This window comes from Pelophylax lessonae, assembly GCF_965119305.1.
Source record: "Pelophylax lessonae genome assembly, chromosome: 10".
Lineage (NCBI taxonomy): Eukaryota > Metazoa > Chordata > Amphibia > Anura > Ranidae > Pelophylax > Pelophylax lessonae.
Genome location: NC_138777.1, coordinates 124,990,002 through 125,011,641, shown reverse-complemented (window position 1 = coordinate 125,011,641; position 21,640 = coordinate 124,990,002). Strand labels below are relative to the sequence as shown.

At 43.6% G+C, this 21,640-nt stretch overlaps 1 protein-coding gene across 1 annotated transcript in view; it reads left to right on the top strand.

The window, feature by feature from the left end:
* The window catches only part of LPCAT2 (lysophosphatidylcholine acyltransferase 2), a gene marked incomplete at its 5' end in the record, with an annotated part of 226,525 nt that overhangs the window by 95,458 nt on the left and 109,427 nt on the right, over positions 1-21,640 (top strand). Inside the window, one exon of the mRNA XM_082270732.1 lies at positions 9,575-9,687. Coding sequence (XP_082126858.1) covers positions 9,575-9,687 — 113 coding nt within the window. The remainder of the gene's footprint in view (positions 1-9,574; positions 9,688-21,640) is intronic.

The following is a 21,640-nucleotide window of genomic DNA, read 5'->3' as shown; positions in this document are numbered from 1 at the left end:
TGATTGGCACTGACAGGCGACACTGATGAGCACTGACAGAGGACACTGATAGGCACTGATGGGCAGCACAGATGAGAAGGCACTGACTGGCATCACTATTGGGCACTGACTGGCATCACTAATCGGCACTGATTGGTGTCACTGTGATCACTGATCAGGCACTATTTTGTGTCACTAATGGGCATTGTTTGGACACTGTTTTTTTTTTATATACTATGTTTCTAACTTTCCTCTGAGGAGGAGCTGCTGATCTCGGCTCTCCTCGACACACACTCTGACAGTGTGAGACGAGCAATGGCACTTCTTCATTTACATGTGACCAGCTGTGATTGGACACAGCCGATCCCGATCACATGGGTAAAGAGCCATGTCATTGGCTCTTTATCAAGATCGGGGTTGCGCTGTGTCCTAGGAACACGGCGCGGCCACAATCGCCGCGCTGCCACCCCCCCCCCCCCCACGGGAGCGCGAGAGCTGCTGTTCTGGGGAGCCGTCATATGATGTCGTGCCAGAACGAGAGCCGCACCGCTCTGCCATCATTTGACGGTGTGAGGGCGGCAAGTGGTTAAAGATGGAGTTAGATTTATCCCAAAGTATTTTAATTCTAATTTTGCGCATGTAAATGGAAATTCCTTCTGCAGCGCTACTTCTTCACTCTTGTTTACCCCTTTTTTTCAAGATTTCTTATTTTATTTGGTTGAACTTAAAGTTTGAAAGTTTCCCATTTTTTTTTGTTTTCATTACAGTATCTCACAAAAGTGAGTACACCCCTCACATTTTTGTAAATATTGTATTATATCTTTTCATGTGACAACACTGAAGAAATGACACTTTGCTACAATGTAAAGTAGTGAGTGTACAGCTTGTATAACAGTGTAAATTTGCTGTCCCCTCAACATAACTCAACACACAGGCATTAATGTCTCAACCTCTGGCAACAAAAGTGAATACACCCCTAAGTTAAAATTACCAAATTGGGCACAAAGTGTCAATATTTTGTGTGGCCATCTTAACCAAGTTTATCTTGGTCTCATCAGACCACAGGACATGGTTCCATTAATCCATGTCCTTAGTCTGCTTGTCTTCATAATACTGTTTGTACATCATCTTTTGAAGAGGCTTCCTTCTGGGATGACAGCCATGCAGACCAATTTGATGCAGTGTGCGGTGTATGGTCTGAGCACTAACAGGCTGACCCCCCCACCCCTTCAACCTCTGCAACAATGATGGCAGCACTCATATGTCTATTTCTCAAACTGAACCTCTGGATATGACGCTGAGTATGTGCATTAAAATTCTTTGGCTGACCATGGCGAGGCCTGTTCTGAGTGGAACCTGTCCTGTTAAAACTCTGCATGGTCTTGGCCACTGTGCTGCAGCTCAGTTTCAGGGTCTTAGCAATCTTCTTATATCCTAGGCCATCTTTATGTTTCACATCCTCAGAGAGTTCTTTTCATGAGGTGCCATGTTGAACTTCCAGTGACCAGTATGAGAGAGTGACAGCGATAACACCAAATGTAACACACCTGCTCCCTATTCACACCTGAGACCTTGTAACACTAACGAGTCGCATGACACTGGGGAGGGGAAATGGGTAATTGGGCCCAATTTGGACATTTTCACTTGGGGGTGTACTCACTTTTGTATCCAGCGGTTTAAACATTAGTGGCTGTGTGTTGAGTTATTTTGAGGGGACGGCAAATTTACACTGTCATATAAGCTGTACACTCACTACTTTACATTGTAGGAAAGTGTCATTTCGTCGGTGTTGTCACGTGAAAAGATATATTAAAATATTTGCAAAAATGGGAGGGGTGTACTCACTTTTGTGAGATACTTTACGTTTGAGAAGGTTATTCTAGGGTTGGTGATGTAAAACAGGATGTCATGAGCATATGCTGCTACTTTATTCTCTTCAAGTCCCACCTTTAGGCCCCTTTCACACTTGTGCAACTTGTCATGCAACTTTGGACATCAGAGTTGCACAACATGTTGTTTGCCATGTTTTCCAATGATATCCATTCATATATGCGCAACTTAAAGTTGCAGCAACTTCAAAGTAGTCCCTGCGCTACTTTGGCCTGATTTTAATGCGTTTTGAGGTCCAAAGACATAGGCATTGCTTTAAGCCCAGCCAAATTTGTGGTACAATCGTGCGACTTTCAATTTTCACAAGTGTGAAAGGGGCCTTACTCCCCCTATGTCTACATTGTTCCAGATAGTGGCTAATAATGGTTCCAGTGACAGGGCAAACTGGGGCGAAAGTGGACTTTATACCCTTTCTGGGGATGGTTAAAAAGGACATGAATTCTATACTGTCCCACAAACCGTCTTGGTTGGGAAGAATTGTGGCATTAAAAATGATGATTTTACCTAAAATATTATATCTCTTTAGGACCATCCCCATGCCCCTGCCTGGTAAATTTTTTAGGGAATTCGACACTATGTTCAGAAAGTTTATATGGAAAGGAGGTAGAGCTAGGATTTCATTCAACACCCTGATTCGGAATAAAATCACAGGCGGAGTGAACCTGCCGGTGCTGAAAAACTATCATCATGCCGCTATTCTCGACAAATTTAAAATCCTGGTTCCTACCCAATACCGACAAACTAAGGGTTGCCCTAGAAAAATCACGTAACCACTTAGCGACCACCCACCGCAGTTTTACTGCGGCAGGCAGCCGCTCCTGGGCAAGTGACATAGTACTATGTCGCTCGCTCAGGAGACTCTAGCGGGCGAGCGCGAGCCGCTGATGGCCGCCGGCCACTCGCAATCTCCCGCCGCTGACAGAGAAGGACAGATGGCTGATGTAAACACAGCCGTCTATCACGTTATTCTCCCTTAGATGATCACAGAGGCTATGTGATCCTGCTATATAGGATTACATGTCTCTGTGATGATCTCACAAGCCATGTCCCTCTACAGTTAGAATCACGCCCCTAGGGTCACATTTAACCCCTTGATCACCAGTACAGTTAACCCCTTCCCTGCCAGTGTCATTTTTACAGTAACAGTGCATAGCACTGATTACTGTAGTAATGTCACTGGTACCTCAAAAAGTGTGAAAAATGTCAGTTAGGGGGTCCAATCTGTCCGCCTTAATGTCGCAGTCCTGCAAAAAATCGCAGATCGCCGCCATTACTAGTAAAAAAAAAAAAAAACAATAAAAATGACATAAATCTTTCCCGTAGTTAGTAAACACAATAACTTTTGCGCAAACCAATCAAAAATACGCTTATTGTGATTTTTTTACCAAAAATATGTAGCAGAAAACAAATTGGCCTAAAATGTTTAAAAAATTAAGATTTTTACATTTTTTTTTTTTTTTGAGAATTTCATATAAAAGAATGTGAAAAATATTGTTCTTTTTTCAAAATTGTCGCTCTTTTTTTGTTTATAGCACAAAAAATAAGAAACGCACAGGTGATCAAAACCATCAAAAGAAAGCTCTATTTGTGGGGAAAAAAGGACATCAATTTCATTTGGGTACAGCGTCGCACGACCGCGCAATTGTCCGTTAAAGTAATGCAGGGCCGAATCGCAAAATAGGGCCTGGTCATTGAGCATCCAAATCCTCCTCTTAAAGTGGTTAATAACCGAGACCTTCCGTCCCTGCTACAAGCCTCAGCTACAGGCCTACACCTACAAATCCCTGAATCCCCATCCATACTGGTGTCACTACAATCCTGGGGAGCCCTCTTGTGCATAAAACCCCACAACTCAGGTTACCTTAGGATTCCCTTGTCCCTTATGACTTATGAACATCTTATTCCCTCTCTGAATGTGACCCACTGGTTAAACCTGGGGTTCTGAGGGTTGTGTGAGATTCCAGAGAACCTGTGAAAAAGCTCCTACACACAAATACAAATCCACTACTTTAACAACCAATTCCCAACTAAATTTGTGACGATAGACTCATCAGTGTGGGACTATCTAAGTACTAAACAAAGGTCAAAAGGATGAATCTCATGGTTTTATAACGCACTTCACAACCTTGACTTGAATAAAAAATCCTCAACCTTTCTCCGTTGGGAGAAGGAATTGGGTGAATCTTTCCCTATAGAGACCTGGACAGCAGCAGTAAATCAAAGCTTTACTGCCGCCAGATGCACGGATCAATGGGACAACTAACTAAGGTTTCTACACAAAGGGTATCTTATCCCCATATAAACTGTCAAAACTCTACCCAGAATACTCACTCTTTTGTTGGCGACACTGGGGATATTGGCAACCTTCTCCATATCCTGTGGTCGTGCCCTAATCCTTGCAGCTTCTGGAATGCTGTATTTACACTGATATCCCAAATTACAGGTATTCTGACTAAACCCTCCCCCGGCCTAGTACTACTAAATCTTCACATTTCTAAATTTCCACCACAATTCCGCACTATTGTCTCACATTTGCTAATAGCATCCCGTTTAGTGATGACAAAAAAGTGGAAAATCAATTATGCTCCTGAGGTATTAGAAGTTATTCATAGAGTGAATTTAGACTGTCTATGTGAGAGAGCGTAGCCTGCAATAACAACTCCTTGCGCTCCTTCAACAATAAATGATCAATATGGATTCATACGTTTTCAAAAGATGAGGATCTCTGAGATTTATTGCATATTCCTACCTATTGAGACACACATTCAGATGGTACATTATCCCCCACTCCCTCCCTATTTATCCCCCTTTTTTTTTGGATAACATGTTTATCCCTGCCCTAGCGGTGTTATACTTGTACATACACTGATTATTGATGACAAGCAATGTAGACCATTGCATAAAACGCAATTTTCTTAGCCTTATGTATGTTAGATGATTACATTAACTGGTTAACTTGACCATAGAAGTCTGTCAACAAGTGGAGGTAATACCTTTGATAATGTTCTTTTTAATTTGAAGTCTGTGACCGATAATGTTTATTGTTTTACCATGTAACACCTTTCATAATTAAATACTATTGAAACATAATAGCTCGTTCCTTCTTCTTCTTTGAGTCTATCAAAATCAGCACGCCCCTAATATATGCCTTATGAGCTTCCCATACTGTCGCGTCTGATATCTGGGGTTTTATTGCGCTTAAAGTATTGTTCCAGTTCTTTTCCTATCTTTTCCCCTATTTCTACATATTGTATCAGTTCTTCATTCAGCCTCCAAAAATTTACATATTTCTGGGATCCTATCAATTTTATTTTCATAATTACTGGAGCATGATCTGAGAGTGTCATAATTCCTATTGAAGAGTTAATAACTGATTCTAACATTCTATGTTCGATCTTGATTTGTATCTGGTGGTAATTGTCTGCTTTTTTCTTTCACCTCTGTCTGTCTTATATGGGTTCCCTGCTGTTACTCTGGGGCCTGTTTATTTGGGCCATCTTCTTGTGTCATGTATTTTTTAATTGATCCAGGGCTTAAGCTCACTTTGAGGGACTTTACTATTGCTCCTCCTCTTGCGGTTTTGCCTCTCATGTTTATATATGTACTGTCCTACCTAGCTCCCGTGGTGCTCCCGTGTCCCGGAGTGGCTGAACAAAATCAACAGTGCAATGCAAAGTCTGCAGCCATAATTAAGTGAGACAAAAAAGAGATAAAGGGACTCGCCACATTGTTGGAGAGGTCTACAGGGATATGGTTGTTATGCCTCAAGGGGGAATCTGATTCCTTTTGTGGAAATGGTTAGCTCCAGAAGGTTCAAGGACTTTGTTCTCTCCTCTTTTAATTCTTCCCCAGTATAGTTGTTGAGTCTATGGATATCCGGGCCGGCTAATGACCAGCTCTCCTGTGGCTGCTCCGCTCTGCCACTTTGTCGGTTGCCACTGGGCTCTGGCGATTATCACTCGGCTCAGTCCATCTATCCTCAGCCACCCTCAGTCGTTTCCGTGACGCCGTGACCGCATCCCCACCCAGGCCCCGCGATCCAGCCAACACCGTGCCCCCCGGAGGTGCCTGGAGGCACTGCCTTCTATCTTCCCAAAAGACCAGCAGCTCTGGGTAAGGCTGGAAGATTCTTCCAGGCCCCTCTAGGGCAGGAAAGAGGGAAAGGACTCTACAGGGCTGGATAACAAAAGACAGCGAGGGGATATCAAACCACCCACCTCTTCATGGAAGGTTAGGATCTGGGAGCTCCTAGCAATAGCTCCGCTCGAGCGCAGGCTCCTCCCCCTAGCCATACCAGACCCCCTTCTATTATGTGTGAATCATCTTTAGCATTTATGGTATTCTCCTGGTTCGTGGGCGGAAGAAGACCGTGATCATTGCTAGCCGCTATAGCAGCCACTAGTGATGATCACGAGCAAAATCTGGCAGGCTGGTTGTACCCAAGTTGATTGATTTGAGCAACTTGGTACATTCAGCCTGCCCATATAAGGTTTGAATCATTTTCTTGTATTCTTTGCAGTCTTCTTCTGTTGCTGTATCTTTCACTTCTTTTGATGTAGCTGGTTATGACTGGGTTTCCAGCCTTTCTCTGGGCTGTGCCTGGGTAGGTGTCTGGGCTATGCCTGGGCCCATGACCTGCTAGAAATTCTGTAGATATCCCTACAGAACAGACAGGGAACAGTCCACATGGGCTTTGCTGCTTAACTGCAGACCGGAAACAGGGACTTTTATACAGTACAGAGAAAAAAATCTAGAGCAGCTACAAACTTGTAAACACTGCCATCTACTGGCTGATGAATATATCTCTACTAAATACTGATGTACTGTAGTTGTTGCACAAAATACAATTCTGTATTCCAACCCCTGTCTGTCAGGTAGGCTGTACAAGGAACCATGATTTCCAACAGCAGCACTGGTTATAGAGATTGGAGGGGATGTGCTAGCCAGGATGAAGGAAGTTTTACCAGACACCTTCTTCCTATACAGGATATTCCTGGATCCCTCTGCTGTACACAAGGATATCACACTGCTGTGTTACATGAATGCAGACCCTGCCATGGCTGCCCATCTGCCTGTGGCCCTGCACAGCAACAGCTCTTCATTGTTGTAATTCGGTATTCAGGCACACATTATCACACACCCAGGAGTATCATCATTACTACCACCATGTGCATAATCCTTAAGCATAGATTTCCTGCATCCTAGACCAGACTCCCCCCCCCCCCCCTTCCAGACTGACCACAGGTTTTTTTTCCCCAACAACTGAAATTGGGGTATATTTTTTCTCTCACTGACCAGGAATGTTGCGGGCACTATGATACATACTCTGTACTGCTGCACTCTGTACACCAAGTTGTACATTGCATTGTCCTGACTTCTACACTATGTGTATGTTCTGTGTAGTACGTTACATAGACCTGACCCCTACAACTCTATATTTTATGTTGTGTATTAAAAAGTCATTTTTTCTATGAACACATTAGCCCCAATGGTCTAAATGTAGAGTTTGACCTTAATTGTTATTGATTTTTGATGCACGTACATACCTGAATTACATATCTATTTATTTAATCTCGCTATTTAAATTACACAACACATACCAGTTATGATATATTACTACTTTTTTTTTTTTATTAATTAAGATTTTATATGTGTGTGTGTGTATGTATGTGTGTATGTATATATATATATATATATATATATATATATATATATATGTATATATGTATATATATATGTATATATACACACAGTATCTCACAAAAGTAAGTACACCCCTCACATTTTTGTAAATATTTTATTATATCTTTTAATGGGACAACACTGAAGAAATGACACTTTGCTACAATGTAAAGTAGTGCGTGTACAGCTTGTATAACAGTGTAAATTTGCTGTCCCCTTAAAATAACTTTACACACAGCCATTAATGTCTAAACTGCTGGCAACAAAAGTGAGTACACCCCTAAGTGGAAATGCCTAATTTGGGCCCAAAGTGTCAAAATTTTGTGTGGCCACCATTATTTTCCAGCACTGTCTTAACCCTCTTGGGCATAGAGTTTACCAGAGCTTCACAGGTTGCCACTGGAGTCCTCTTCCACTCCTACAGGACGACATCACAGAGCTGGTGGATGTTAAAAACCTTGCGCTCCTCCACCTTCCATTTGAGGATGCCCCACAGATTCTCAATAGGGTTTAGGTCTGGAGACATGCTTGGCCAGTCCATTACCTTCACCCGCAGCTTCTTTAGCAAGGCAGTGGTCATCTTGGAAGTGTGTTTGGGGTCATTATCATGTTGAAATACTGCCCTGCGGCCCAGTCTCCGAAGGGAGGGGATCATGCTCTGCTTCAGTATGTCACAGTACATGTTGGCATTCATGGTTCCCTTAATGAAAGGTAGCTCTCCAGTGCCGGCAGCACTCATGCAGCCCCAGACCATGACACTCCCACCACCATGCTTGATTGTAGGCAAGACGCACTTGAATTTGAACTCCTCACCTGGTTGCCGCCACACACGCTTGACACCATCTGAACCTAATACGTTTATTTTGGTCTCATCAGAGCACAGGACATGGTTCCAGTAATCCATGTCCTTAGTCTGATTGTCTTCAGCAAACTGTTTGCGGGCTTTCTTGTGTATCATCTTTAGAAGAGGCTTCCTTCTAGGATGACAACCATGCAGACTAATTGGACGTAGTGTGCGTAGCGTATGGTCTGAGCACAGACAGGCTGATTCCCCTCCCCCCCCACCCCTTCAACCTCTGCAGCAATACTGGCAGCACTCATATGTCTATTTCCCAAAGACAACCTCTGAATGCGATGCTGAGTGGAACCTGTCCTGTTAAACCACTGTATGTCTTGTCCACCGTGCTGAAGCTCAGTTTCAGGGTCTTGGAAATCTTCTTATAGCCTAGGCCTTCTTTATGTAGAGCAACAATTCTATTTTTCCAATCCTCAGAGAGTTCTTTGCCATGAGGTTCCATGTTAAACTTCCAGTGACCAGTATGAGAGTGAGAGCGATAACAACAAATTTAACCCTCTCCTCCTTTCCCCGCCATGGTTTCCCTTTCATGGAATGGCGGTGGCAGCACCCGAGAGCCGATTGAAAAATCGCTGGATCCCTGAACAGGTAAGTTTCCTAATGTTTAAAGTCAACAGTTACAGTATTTGGAGCTGCTGATTTTTATTTTTTTGGTAGGGGGGCTAGAGCTCCGCTTTAAGGTGAGTTGGGACAGCGCAGCATCACTGTTTATTTCCTATGTACTATGTAATTTGCGGGAACACAATTGGATGCTAGAAACAGTCACATTTTTTTCCACATTTTGTTCACTACACTCTAATTAGGCTGGTAATGCTGGAGTGCCCTTATTCCTTATTTTTGAAACTTATAAACACTGCCATCTACTGGTTGAAGAATATATCTCTACTGAATACTTCTATTGATTTAATTACTGCATAAAATACAAATACATTGTATTCCAACAATTTAATACATTGAAAGGGTTGCTGCAATTAAGTTTCTTCACCCTTTCTTACATTCAAGCACTCTTCTATTACAATGACAATAATAAATTACAGGCACTCAGTTGTCTGGCAGCTCCTGTTAGAATGAAGAAGTTATGTTGTTACGTTAGACTGCTGTTTCTGAAGTGGTCTTTTTTATTACAATATTTATACATTTTTATACAAGATTTGTCTTGTGTTGTAGGTATCCTTCATTCTCTTCAGCCTATAATGGTGTCACGGACAGATCCTGATTCTAGAAAAAACACAATCAATGAAATAACAAAACGTGCAGCATCACAAGGAGAGTGGCCACAGGTTTGAATTTCTTTTCTATGGCATTTATTAAAGATAACGTAGAATAGAATGCTCAATGATGTGAAACTGTAATCCCATAATATGCCCCCGATGACAAACAGCTGCCCTTTGTTACACACTTGTTCCGAGTCATTTAATTATATGCACTAAGGACATTCAGTATAACAGGACATCACCCAAGCACCTCGCCTTGACAAAAACCCATCCGAAGGTGTGACTTCTGCCCCATACCCTGATCCATCTTCCCAAGTTTTTTGTATATTCCTCTTATTACTCCTTAAATGTTACACCCAACCAAACAGATGTAACCTCACTCCTCCAAACCTCATAGACTTACCATTAACGTTCCTCACCTGCACCTTTTCTTTTTTTTTTTCTTTTTTCTTCTCTACTTCCACTATCTTCTCAACCTGATACTCATTACACCACAACCTCTAACCTTCTTTCACATGGTCTTTGCTCCATAGGTACAGTACATGTTTATTGACCCACCATCTTGGCAGTAGGTAGTGCTAGATACAGCCCCACCTTTCACCACACACCTGTCTACCTATACAGATTGCTTCCTCTCAAACTCTGAGTTGTTTGTCAGGTTCAGATGTTACTATGTAAAGCAACGCATTTACACCAATCAGCCCTAACATTATGACCACTGACCGGTAAAGGGAATATCTTGTTACAATGGCATCTGAAAATTGGTGGGCTATTTTGGAGAGCAAGTGAACATGTTGTCCATAAAATTTTTGTGGTGAAAGCAGAAAACAAATGGGCATCACAGTTTGTTGTGTATGGGGCTGTAAGGCCAAAGTGATTCGTGTTCACAGCCAAAAGCTTCTACAATGGTCACATGAACATCAGAACGGGACTACAGAGCAATGGAAAAAGGTGGCCTGGTCTGATGAATCACATTTTCTTTTACATCATGAGAATGCCCGGGTGCGTGTGCGTCCCTTACCTGGGGAAGAGATGGCACCAGGATGCTGTATAAGAAGACAAGTCGGCTGAGGCAATGTGATGCTTTGGGAAATGTTCTGCTGGGAAACCTTGGATCCTGCCATTCATGTGAATGTTACTTTGATGTCCATGCCTCAATGGGTTAGGGTTGTTTTAGCAAAAGAAGGCCATACTCAATATTAGGTGGGTTGTCATAATGTTATGGCTGATCGGTGTATGTTTAATAGTATCGGGTAACACTGTATTGCTCTGGTCTCAGCGTGTTTAAAAAAAAAAGTAAAACATTTTGAAGAAAAAAAAAGATTGTGACAAAAAAATTGCAACTTCAAAAAACTTGCTATGCCTCTTCCTTAATACCTTGGACTGTCTTTTGGGGATATTTGTACTGTCCTGGTGTCAAGAAAAAGGATCCGTAATAAAGAAATAAGGCCATCAGTACATCAGGATTAATCAATTTTCTGATACTGTATATAAACCCTAGTTTGTGGACTCTAACTTTCCTACAGACTAAATGAATAAACACTGATTTGGGTTATTTTCACCAAAGAAATGTAGCAGGATACATTTTGGCCTAAATTTTTGAAGAAAGATTATTTATTTGCAAAATGTATTACCAAAACGAAAAAAATGCATTTGTTTTCAAAATGGCTTTTTTTTTTTCGTTTTATTTATCAAAAAAAGAAAAAACCCTGTGGTGCTTAAATACCACCAAAAGAAAGCTCTATTTATGTGAAAAGTTATAAAAATTTGATATGGGTGCAGTGTTGCATGACTGCGCAATTTTCATTCAAAGTGCCACAGCTCTGTATTGAAGTGGTTGAAAAGAGGTCAAAGTCTCTACCAAGTAACTATAGACATGCTAGTTGAACTTCAATAGTTGGGAAGATACTGTAGAGTTTACTAAAAGACCACATTGATGAGTTTTTGCTAGAAAAAAAATGTAAGTGTAGCACCCTACAAGGTAGGTGCTAGGCAAAGTATAGTGGGCTTTAGCTGCCTAACAGCAGGGCCCTGATTTTCAGCTGGGCTGTCATGTCTCCCAGGTGTGGTCATTGAGAGGGGAGTCTCCCCACTGGCTCCAAGAGAGTGCTCTCATTGGGCTGTGGAGGAAACCCAATCGATGGCACATTCAGGCCTGTATCTACCCCAGAAAGGCAGATTCTGCCGCACCGGATTCTGGGAGTGGGTATAAGTTTGAGGGGAGCGCATTACGCAGTGTCTTTGGCGGGAAGCAGAGTCCCAGGAGGGAGAGTATGGCTGTCTCTCCTCCTGTCAGCAGGATCGGGTGTCCCGGGCGGTTTGCCTGAGGGGGCGGAGTGAGCTGAGCTGAGCTGCAGAGAGGATCCGCCGGTGTGCCGAGGAACAGCGGAGCCGAGGGGGTCCAGTTTCAGGAAAGCATTCCTAGTTCATAAGTACTGTAAACTGCCCCTGGGGGTCTACCTAGCAGAGGGGACCACTTTGGTGAAGGTCCAAGGGATCCAGGAGCCAGCTAGTGGCAAAGGGGGTGCCAGTGTTGACCCGGAAGTGTAGAGGGGGTGCCTAGTGAGAGGATCCTGAAGTGTAGAGGGGGTGCCTAGTGAGAGGACCCTGAAGTATAAAGGGGGCACCAGCGGTTGGGACCTGAAGATTTAAAGTGTACAGCGTGCAGTGTACAGTGTTGAGAGTTGCAGCAGCATAAGCAGTTACAAGGAGCTACCTCAGTCATTGAAGGGCTGGAGGGAGCTGTTCACAGGACTTTTGAGCTAACCAGAGTGTCAAAAGTCAAGTTCAAGCATAGTTCAGCAAATCAGTATTTTCTAAGCGTCAGTAAGCGTTGGTCGGCATCCAGCTGGCGTCAAGCCAGAGGAGTATCTCACTCATTCCCTTCTCCCATCCCTATTATCATATAAAAAAAAAAACCAAAGATGCCGGAATGGTCATTGTCTCCAATATTACACTTAAGGTATTTATTGAGCTTAAATGGGCTGAAGGTGTCACCGGTAGCAATGGCAGACCCACATCAGGCCCAATGCCTGGAAAACCTGCTACATAAGCCTTAGACAACATTGATTCATAAAAGACAGAAGTTGCCAAATCTGATTTCTTTTTATGAGGAGGTAAGCAAAACCTTAGAGACAAAGGGGTGGCTGTGGACATAGTATACTTGGATTTTGCAAAAGCGTTTGACACCGTTCCCCACACACAGCTAATGTGTAAGGTAAAGTCTATATGCTTGGAAAAATCAGTTTGTACAGTATATGTAGTGATTCATACTCTGAATGGTCTAAGGATACTTGGTAGTGTACCCCAAGGTTCAGTGTTGGGATCAGCGCTCGACAAACCCCAGGTGCCAGGTCAATTTTGTACTGGCCCCTGGACTTCCGCCTGAATGGTCACCTCTCGAGCATCTACACACATCCACTCTCCTCCTCTTCTTGTTGTTGACGTCACCTGTTGACAGTTTCCCCGACCAAGAAGGCCAGGAAAGGGTGTATTGCAATGTGATGGCATTACATTCAGAGGAGCACATGGGAAGGGGAGACCAGCAGGGTCTTTTAGACCAGTGTTTCTCAACCTTGTTTTAGTCAGGGCGCCCTTGAAAAGTATTTTCAGTCTTGAGGCATCCCTGTCCAAGGCTTGGTTCATATTACTGTGTGTCAGAGAACACGTGCAAAATTGCACTCGTTCCTGACACACAGACAAATTCTCTGCTCTTTAGGGGTGCCAATAATTCTTAATGATACCCCACACATTGGAAAACATGGGATGCTTTTGATGCGGCCCAATTTTAAAAAAGGGTCAAGGACTTCTTTCGCTGCATTTCTGGGGATAGGGAAGCCCATTGAAATTAATTTGCTGCCCTACACGCAGCAAGCAGCAACACAGATGTAAACCAAGTGCTTGTTCACATGTCAGGTTGGAGGGGTGGTAAAACCACATGATTGAGCTGTTTTTACCACCCCCAACTTCCTCTTTTAGCTGCAAAGGCAGCAGCTGGGGGTGTACACATGCTGTGGCTGCAGCTGGGTGAATGGGACTGCACTCCAACCACCCCACAACTGTGTGCATTGCATGTTTGCAGTGTGGTAGGGCTGCATTTACGGGCTTAAAACAGGTGGTGAGGAGGCAACATATTGCCTCTTTACCACCTGTTAAATGCTTCTGAAAAGCGATTTGGGCATGGATTGCTTTTCAGAGTAGCAGCAGTCCTTGCTGCTATCACAAACAAACCCTAAAAAAGCAGTTATTTTGGTACAGGAATAGGAGGGGGGGGGGGGTCAAGATTAAAACACAAACACATGTACACATACACATGTACACACATGTACATATGTGCACACATGTACACACATACATAGACACATGTACATATACATACATATACACATGCACACAGTACCCTTTTCACTTAGCTGGGTACTGCACTGTAGGGGGAAGCAAAGAGCACAGCACACTTCCCCTCCCTTTACTTTCACTTTTGATACTCTCTATCAGTGCAGATGTGCAGTTCGGCAGGGGACCGGGAGATCAGGCTCATCTGATAGCCTTTCTCTCCAATGATCCCACGGCAAACCGGAGGACCTCTGGCGGCACACTGGTTGAGAGAGACTGTTTTAGACACTGGATGTCTCATTACAGAGAACCTGTCACCGAAAAAATCATCAAAAAGTCCCCTATGTAAAGGGAAAAAAAAAATTGTTTTTTTAATTGTACAAAAAAAATAGTTACACCCAAGCACATAAAATCCCCCCCCCCCCCAAAAAAAAAAGAAGAAATAATAAATTGAGGTCCCCTACATATAGACACATACAAATGCACATGGTGGCGCCTGCAAATGTAGATTGCGATACACATGTTGCATATAGCCGTGCATGACGGAATGGCTGTAGCACCAGACCCACTTTGTAACGGTAAACTGGTAACCAATTTAAAGCGTCGCTGTAGCACCAGACCCGCTTTGTAACGGTAAACTGGTAACCAATTTAAAGCGTTGCCTATGGAAAATATAGGGTACTGAAGTTTGTCACCATTTCACGGGCGCACACAAGCACTATGGTTTGACATAGTTACATAGTTACATATAGTTACATAGTAGGTGAGGTTGAATAAAGACAATAGTCCATCCAGTTCAACCTGTGTAGGTGTGTGTGACTGTAATCATCTAACATAGCCCTCAATCTCCTGATCCTTGAGATGTAAGTCTAAGAGTCTTTTGAAAGTCACCATACTACCCGCAGAAACCACCTCTTGTGGTAGACAATTCCACAATCTTGTAGCCCTAACAGTAAAGAACCCCCCACGTTGCCTGAGGTTAAAACGCTTCTCCTCTAATCGCATTGTATGTCCTCGAGTCCTCATGCAATTCCTTCGAATGAACAGCTTTTCTTCTAAGCTGAGATCCCCATTAAGATATTTATAAATTGCTATCATGTCCCCTCTCAGACGTCTTTTCTCCAGGGAAAATAAATCGAGCGATTGCAGCCGCTCTTCATAGGTAAGGTCCTCCAACCCCCTAATCAGTTTAGTTGCCCTTCTCTGGACTTTCTCCAGCTCCAACACATCCCTCCTGAGGACTGGCGACCAGAACTGGACAGAATACTCCAGATGCGGTCGGACCAGAGTTTTATAAAGTGGAAGGATTATAGTCTTATCTCTGGAATACATCCCTTTCTTTATGCATGCTAATATTCTGTTGGCTTTGGAAGCTGCCGCTTGGCATTGCATGCTGTTGCCTAATCTATCATCAACTAAGACTCCCAGATCCTTCTCCATTTTTGATTCCCCCAAGGGTTCCCCTCCTAACGTGTATTGTGTTTTTATGTTTTTGGTCCCCAAGTGCAAAACCTTACACTTCTCCACATTAAACCTCATTTGCCATGTCGTTGCCCACTCGGTAATTTTGTCCAGGTCATTCTGTAGGATATCTGCTTCATGCTGTGCAGTTATTGCCCTGGCCAATTTTGTGTCATCTGCAAAAACTGATAACGAACTACTGATCCCGTCCTCAATGCTGTTTATGAATAAATTGAACAAGGTTGGTCCCAGGACTGAGCCCTGGGGCACCCCGCTTACTACCTCAGACCAGTCTGAGTATGCGCTGTTTATTACTACCCTTTGGACACGGCCTTTTAGCCAATTCCGTATCCAAGAGCAAACCCTGCTGTCGATACCTGCAGACCTTATTTTATAAATTAAGCGCTTGTGGGGAACTGTATCAAACGCCTTAGCGAAATCCAAGTACACCACATCCACTGGTCTCCCCCTATCTAGCTCACAGCTTACCTCCTCGTAGAATGCTAAGAGATTGGTTTGACAAGATCGCCCATTTGTAAACCCGTGCTGGTTACTACTGATGATGTTTTTGTCTTTAGCATACTCTACGATATAGTCCCTTATCATCCCCTCCAAAAGTTTACATATTATTGATGTCAGACTGACAGGCCTATAATTTCCCGGGATATGTCTCTGGCCCTTTTTGAATATCGGAATCACGTTAGCCTTCCTCCAATCCCCTGGTACATCTCCTGTCCTAATACTGTCAGCAAAGATCAGGAACAGTGGTCTAGATATAACCATACTGAGTTCCTTGAGCACTCTCGGATGTACGCCATCCGGGCCTGGTGATTTGTTTGTGTTAAGTTTATCCAGTCTTTCCCTGATTTCCCCCTCTGTTAGCCATAGTGGCAAGTCCTGTGTATTACTACTAACCATACAGTCATGGTCAGTGTACCCTTCCTTTTCCTGCGTAAAGACTGACGAGAAAAAAGAATTCAGCACGGTTGCTTTTTCAGTGTCCTCTGTAACCATCCTCCCATCATCGCTAATTATGTGTGCAATATGCTCTGCCCTAGTTTTTTTGCTGTTGATATATTTAAAGAATTTCTTTGGGTTTTTTTTACTATCCTCCGCTATTTGTCTCTCAAAGTTGATTTTAGCCATCTTGATTTCGTGTTTACACTTCTTATTTTCCTCCTTGTATTGCTGGAAGGCCGATACGGTGCCCTCTGATTTATATTTCTTGAAGGCCAATTTTTTTCCCCTAATAAGTTTTTTAACGCTACGGTTTAGCCAGCCAGGTTTGGCTTTGTCTCTTCTAAATTTATTCCCCATAGGAATGCACTGCAAGATGCCTTTGCTTAATATTGTTCTAAAGCATTCCCATTTTTCCTCTGTGGTCAGTGATCCCAGGGTTTGGTCCCAGTTTACCCTTTCCATCAATGAGTACAATTTTGGAAAGTCTGCCCTTCTGAAGTTTAGGGTTCTTATGTTCCCCACTTGCCTTTTTATATTGTTATTTATACTAAATGTGATCATCCTGTGATCGCTAGAGCCCAGGTTGTCCTGGACTCCTACCTCCGAGATTATGTCTGGGTCATTAGTGATCAATAGATCCAGGATAGCATTCTCTCTAGTAGGGGAATCCACCAACTGCGACATGTAGTTATCCTGTAAGGTTTCCGTGAATAGCCGGGCCTTATGCGAGTGTGCAGTCCCCTCTTCCCAGTCAATGTCGGGATAATTGAAGTCCCCCAATATGATGACTGATCCTAGTTTTGCCGCTTTACCTATTAGTGCTAAAAATTCCAGCTCTACCTCCTCCCCTTGGTTAGGTGGCCTATAGCAAACCCCCACAACTACTTTTCCCTTATCTTCTTCCCTATCGAGTTCAACCCACACAGATTCTAAATCCATGCTCATCCCATCCGTAATGTCACTCCTTTCTAGCACCTTTATATTGTTCTTGACATAGAGACATACCCCTCCCCCTCTTTTACCAACCCTGTCCTTCCGGTACACCGAATACCCTTGGATATTGGCCAGCCAGTCATGTGAGGGGTCGAACCAAGTCTCCGTTATTCCCACAAGGTCTATGTCCTCCTCATGTACTAACATGTCCAACTCATCCATCTTATTAGCTAGGCTCCTGGCATTAGCATATACCCCTCTTAGTTTTGTATCTATTGGGTATCTATTTACTCTTTGTGCCCTAAAGGTAACTTTTTACATTTTTTTTTTTTTTTTTTTTTTTTAGTGACATTTTTTGTTTTTCTTAGACTTGCTGTAATATTGTGTGACAACATTTTTTTTAACTACCACTATTTTATTCTCTAGGGCATCTGCTTTCAGAAAATATATGATGTGTGGGGGTTTTATGTATTTATCTTCAGGCCTAAAATTATTTTTTAAACGCAAAAGATAAGTCACATGTTCCATCCTTAAGCTTTGTTAAAGATACTGGCTCCTAACTTTTTAAGCTGGCTCTTAGATTTAAAGCAAATTTGTTAAGCCCAGGTTGGGACCCTTACTTTTTAATACATTTATAAATGATATAGAGTCTAAGATTAAAAGTATAATTTCAGTCTTTGCAGATGACACCAAGCTATGTAGTGGAATAATGTCCTTACAGGATGTCCCCAATTTACAAGCCGAGCTCAATGCATTGGTAAAAATTGATAAATGTAAGGTTATGCACTTGACGACTTAAAATATATATGCATAATACATACTAGGGGGAGTACAACTGGGGGAATCAGTGGTGGAGAAGGATCTCAGTGTTCTGGTAGATCATAAGCTTACAGTAATAATAGTATGCAATGCCAAGCTGCCATTTCCTTTCTTGTTTTAAAAGTGGTATAGACTGCAGAGAGCGAGAGAGACCTTATTTTGCCCCTGTACAAATCATTAGTAATACCTCATCTGGAATATGCAGTTCAGTTTTTTGAACCAGTTCGCAAAAAGGATATCGGAACTGGAGAAAGTGTAGAGGAGGGCAACGAAACTGATAAGAGGCATGGAGGAACTCTGCTATGAGAAATTGATTCTCTCTTGATAAGAGGAAATTAATAGGGGATTTGATAAACATGTATAAATACATAAGGGGTCCATGTAGTGAACTTGGTGATGAGTTATTCACTTTAAGGTCATCACAAAGGACAAGGGGCACTGAGTGAAGCATACTGACACCATGCCTACAGCAGCAACCCCCCGCCCCCCCCCCCCCCCCCGATACTTACCTGAGCCCCCTCTCGAGAGCCTTGCCTCTCTGGGGACTCATACTCCTGATTGGCTTTTGGTAGCCGTAGCCATTAACTCCCGTTCCTGTCAATCACAGCCAGTGAGCAAATCAGGAGACGGGGGGGGGGGGGTGGTGAGGTGGGCCAAGCTGCGGCTCTGTGTGTGAATGGACACACAGGTGCGGGTCGGGCATGCCTGCTTGGGTGCCCCCAGAGCAAGCTGATTGCTGTGATGGAGCCAGGAGCACTGGCATGGGAACCGAGGAGGATCTGGGCTGCTCTGTGCAAAGCCACTGCACAGAGCAGGTAAGTATAACATGTTGGGTATTTTTCTTAAAAAAAACAAACAAAAAAGAAGACTATATTATCACTTTAGTAAATAATAATGCTCTTTGTGTCAATGAGGTATTGAGGCTCATTCACATGGGCATTGTGGCCTGTACAGTATGAATCAGTTGTTTATGTGGAGCCACCTGGAGCTGTGTGCAGTCAGCCTATACAATGCTATGGGGACACAGACTTTTCGAACACAGGAGGTTGTCAGGAGGGGAAGGGGGGTCAGCACTGGAACAGCACAATATTATGTTTTAGTGGTCCCTGGATGCTCTCTACACATCCCATTCAGAAATGAAGACATCAGCAACTTGTTTACATGTCTATCTGTTTGTGAATAAACATGGTGAGATGTGTTTAATATGTTGCAGTGCTGCAGGGGAGAGGGAAACAGGAGTCCCCCATCTTCAATCTCTTCCTCTAAACAAAAAGTGAACTATCCAGGGTCTGTTTAGACCCAAGATATTTCCCCAAAGTCTCATGTACTGTAAAAATTATATATGGTATGTAGCAATATTTCCAGGCCTAGGGCCTGAGGTGAGTCTGCCATCAGTACCGGTAACACTTCCAACACATTTAAGTTGTGGACCCAGGTGTGAGAACTGAGACAATGACCATTCCGGCATATTTGGTTTGTTTTGTTTTATTGTATTTAGGGGTTGGGAGAAGGGAATGAGTAGGATACTCCTCTGGCTCTTCTGGGTGTAACTGGGACTTTGCATAAAAATGCTAACCCTTCACTGGCTGAGGTAGCTCCTTGTCACTACTTGTGCTGCTGCAATTCTCAACTTGGTACACTTTACACTGTACACTGACTCTTCAGGGCCCAAACTGCATGTACCCCCTCTAATACTTCAGGGTCCTCTGACTAAGTACCCCCTCTAATGCTTCAGGGTCCTCTGACTAGGCACCCCCTTTAACATTTAGCTGACTCCTGGATCCCTAGAACCTTCTCTGGAGTGGTCCCCTCTGACACTAGGCAGACCCCTAGGCACAGTCCACAGTACTCACAACCTTTGTAGGCTTTCCTGGAACTGGACCCCTCTCTCTCTCCCTCTGCTGGTTCTCGGCACACCGGATCCCCTCTGCAGCTCAGCTTCACTCTCTTTGGATTCCCAGGCCGCCACCCGGGACACCCGCTTGTGGCCAACATGTCTTTCCTTTTTTGAATCTTTCCTTTTTTTCCTTCAAACAGAACACTCACTGCCCTCAAATGTAATAGTCAGGGTGAGGGACTTGGACATATTCTCTTTGTTCATTTTTGACTCTGATGGACCAGGCACGCCCTGATCCATCTGGGCGACGGATCTCCACCCTGTCTATGTAGATAGAGCGTCCAAAGTTCCACTAAGCTTTCACACTATTGAACTTTTCTTTCAGCTTTTCCTCTGGGGAGTCCCTGTATGGCTTGGGGACAAACAGGAAATCCCAAATCATCTCATCGCATCAAAAGTCCCGGAATTTCTCCACTAGTAACATTACTTCTCTTGGTGCAAACGGGTAATCATACCCAAATTCAAGGGCTACCTTCTTTTGCATCCACCTTTGCATCCTGGATAACCGGGGAAAAGTCCTCCTGTTTTCTTTCCCTTGTGGAGAAAATGGAGTATATACCCTTTGTATCATGTGCTCATAGGCCGCATTCTGGTCTCTGGCCCAAGCAATATTTCCTGGAGGGGTGAGGTCTGGGACCCTTTCAACGTAGGCATTGCAAAACCCCAATTTCTGAGCCAAATCTCCTCTCTCTATGGCTTCCTTAGCCTCTTGATCCAGTGATATGGTCACTTCAGGACCCGGGGAGCTGCGCCTTGCTTCTGACCCCCCAGTCCCACTCGGTCTCACCCCAATCATCAATCCCTTCCTCGATTGACCCATATTGGTTCTGGAAAGATGGGGAATCAATGCATACAGGACACTTCCCCCCTCACTACTAGTACTGGAGGGTGAGGCTTGAATCACTGCAGGTTTGTCAGGCTGCTGGATGCTAATAGGGGTGGATCCTGCCATGACCACTGAGGTAGTTATGTCCTCCAGCCACCTCCGGTTGCAGGTGCGGACATGGATCCCTCCCCTATGGAACTCTGTGACCGAGTCCCCTTTCCACAAATTGCAGGCCATGTTTTCAGCAAACGGGGAGCAGATGCTCTTCCTCCACAAAGACCCTATGATTGCCCAATCGAGCTGCTTCATGGAGCCGAAATCCCTTTTGGACGCATCTTCCCCTTGTCCGAAAGGGAACTAGGGGCCTTGAAGGACTACATTGATGAAAACCTGCAGAAGGGGTTTATCCGGCCTTCTACCTCACCGGCCGGTGCAGGTATATTCTTTGTAGAGAAAAAAGATCATTCCTTGAGACCATGTATAGATTACCGCGACTTAAACAAGATTACAGTGAAAAATCGATATCCTCTTCCCTTGGTTCCTGAACTGTTTCAAAGGCTAAAATCTACCATGGTCTTTACAAAATTGGACTTGAGAGGGGCCTACAACTTGGTCCGTATCCGGAAAGGGGATGAATGGAAGACTGCATTCCGAACTCGATTCGGGCACTTTGAATACTTAGTTATGCCCTTTGGTTTATGCAACGCACCAGCTACTTTCCAGCACTTCATCAATGACATTTTTAGAGACTTCCTTGATATCTTTGTCGTTGTCTACCTAGATGACATCCT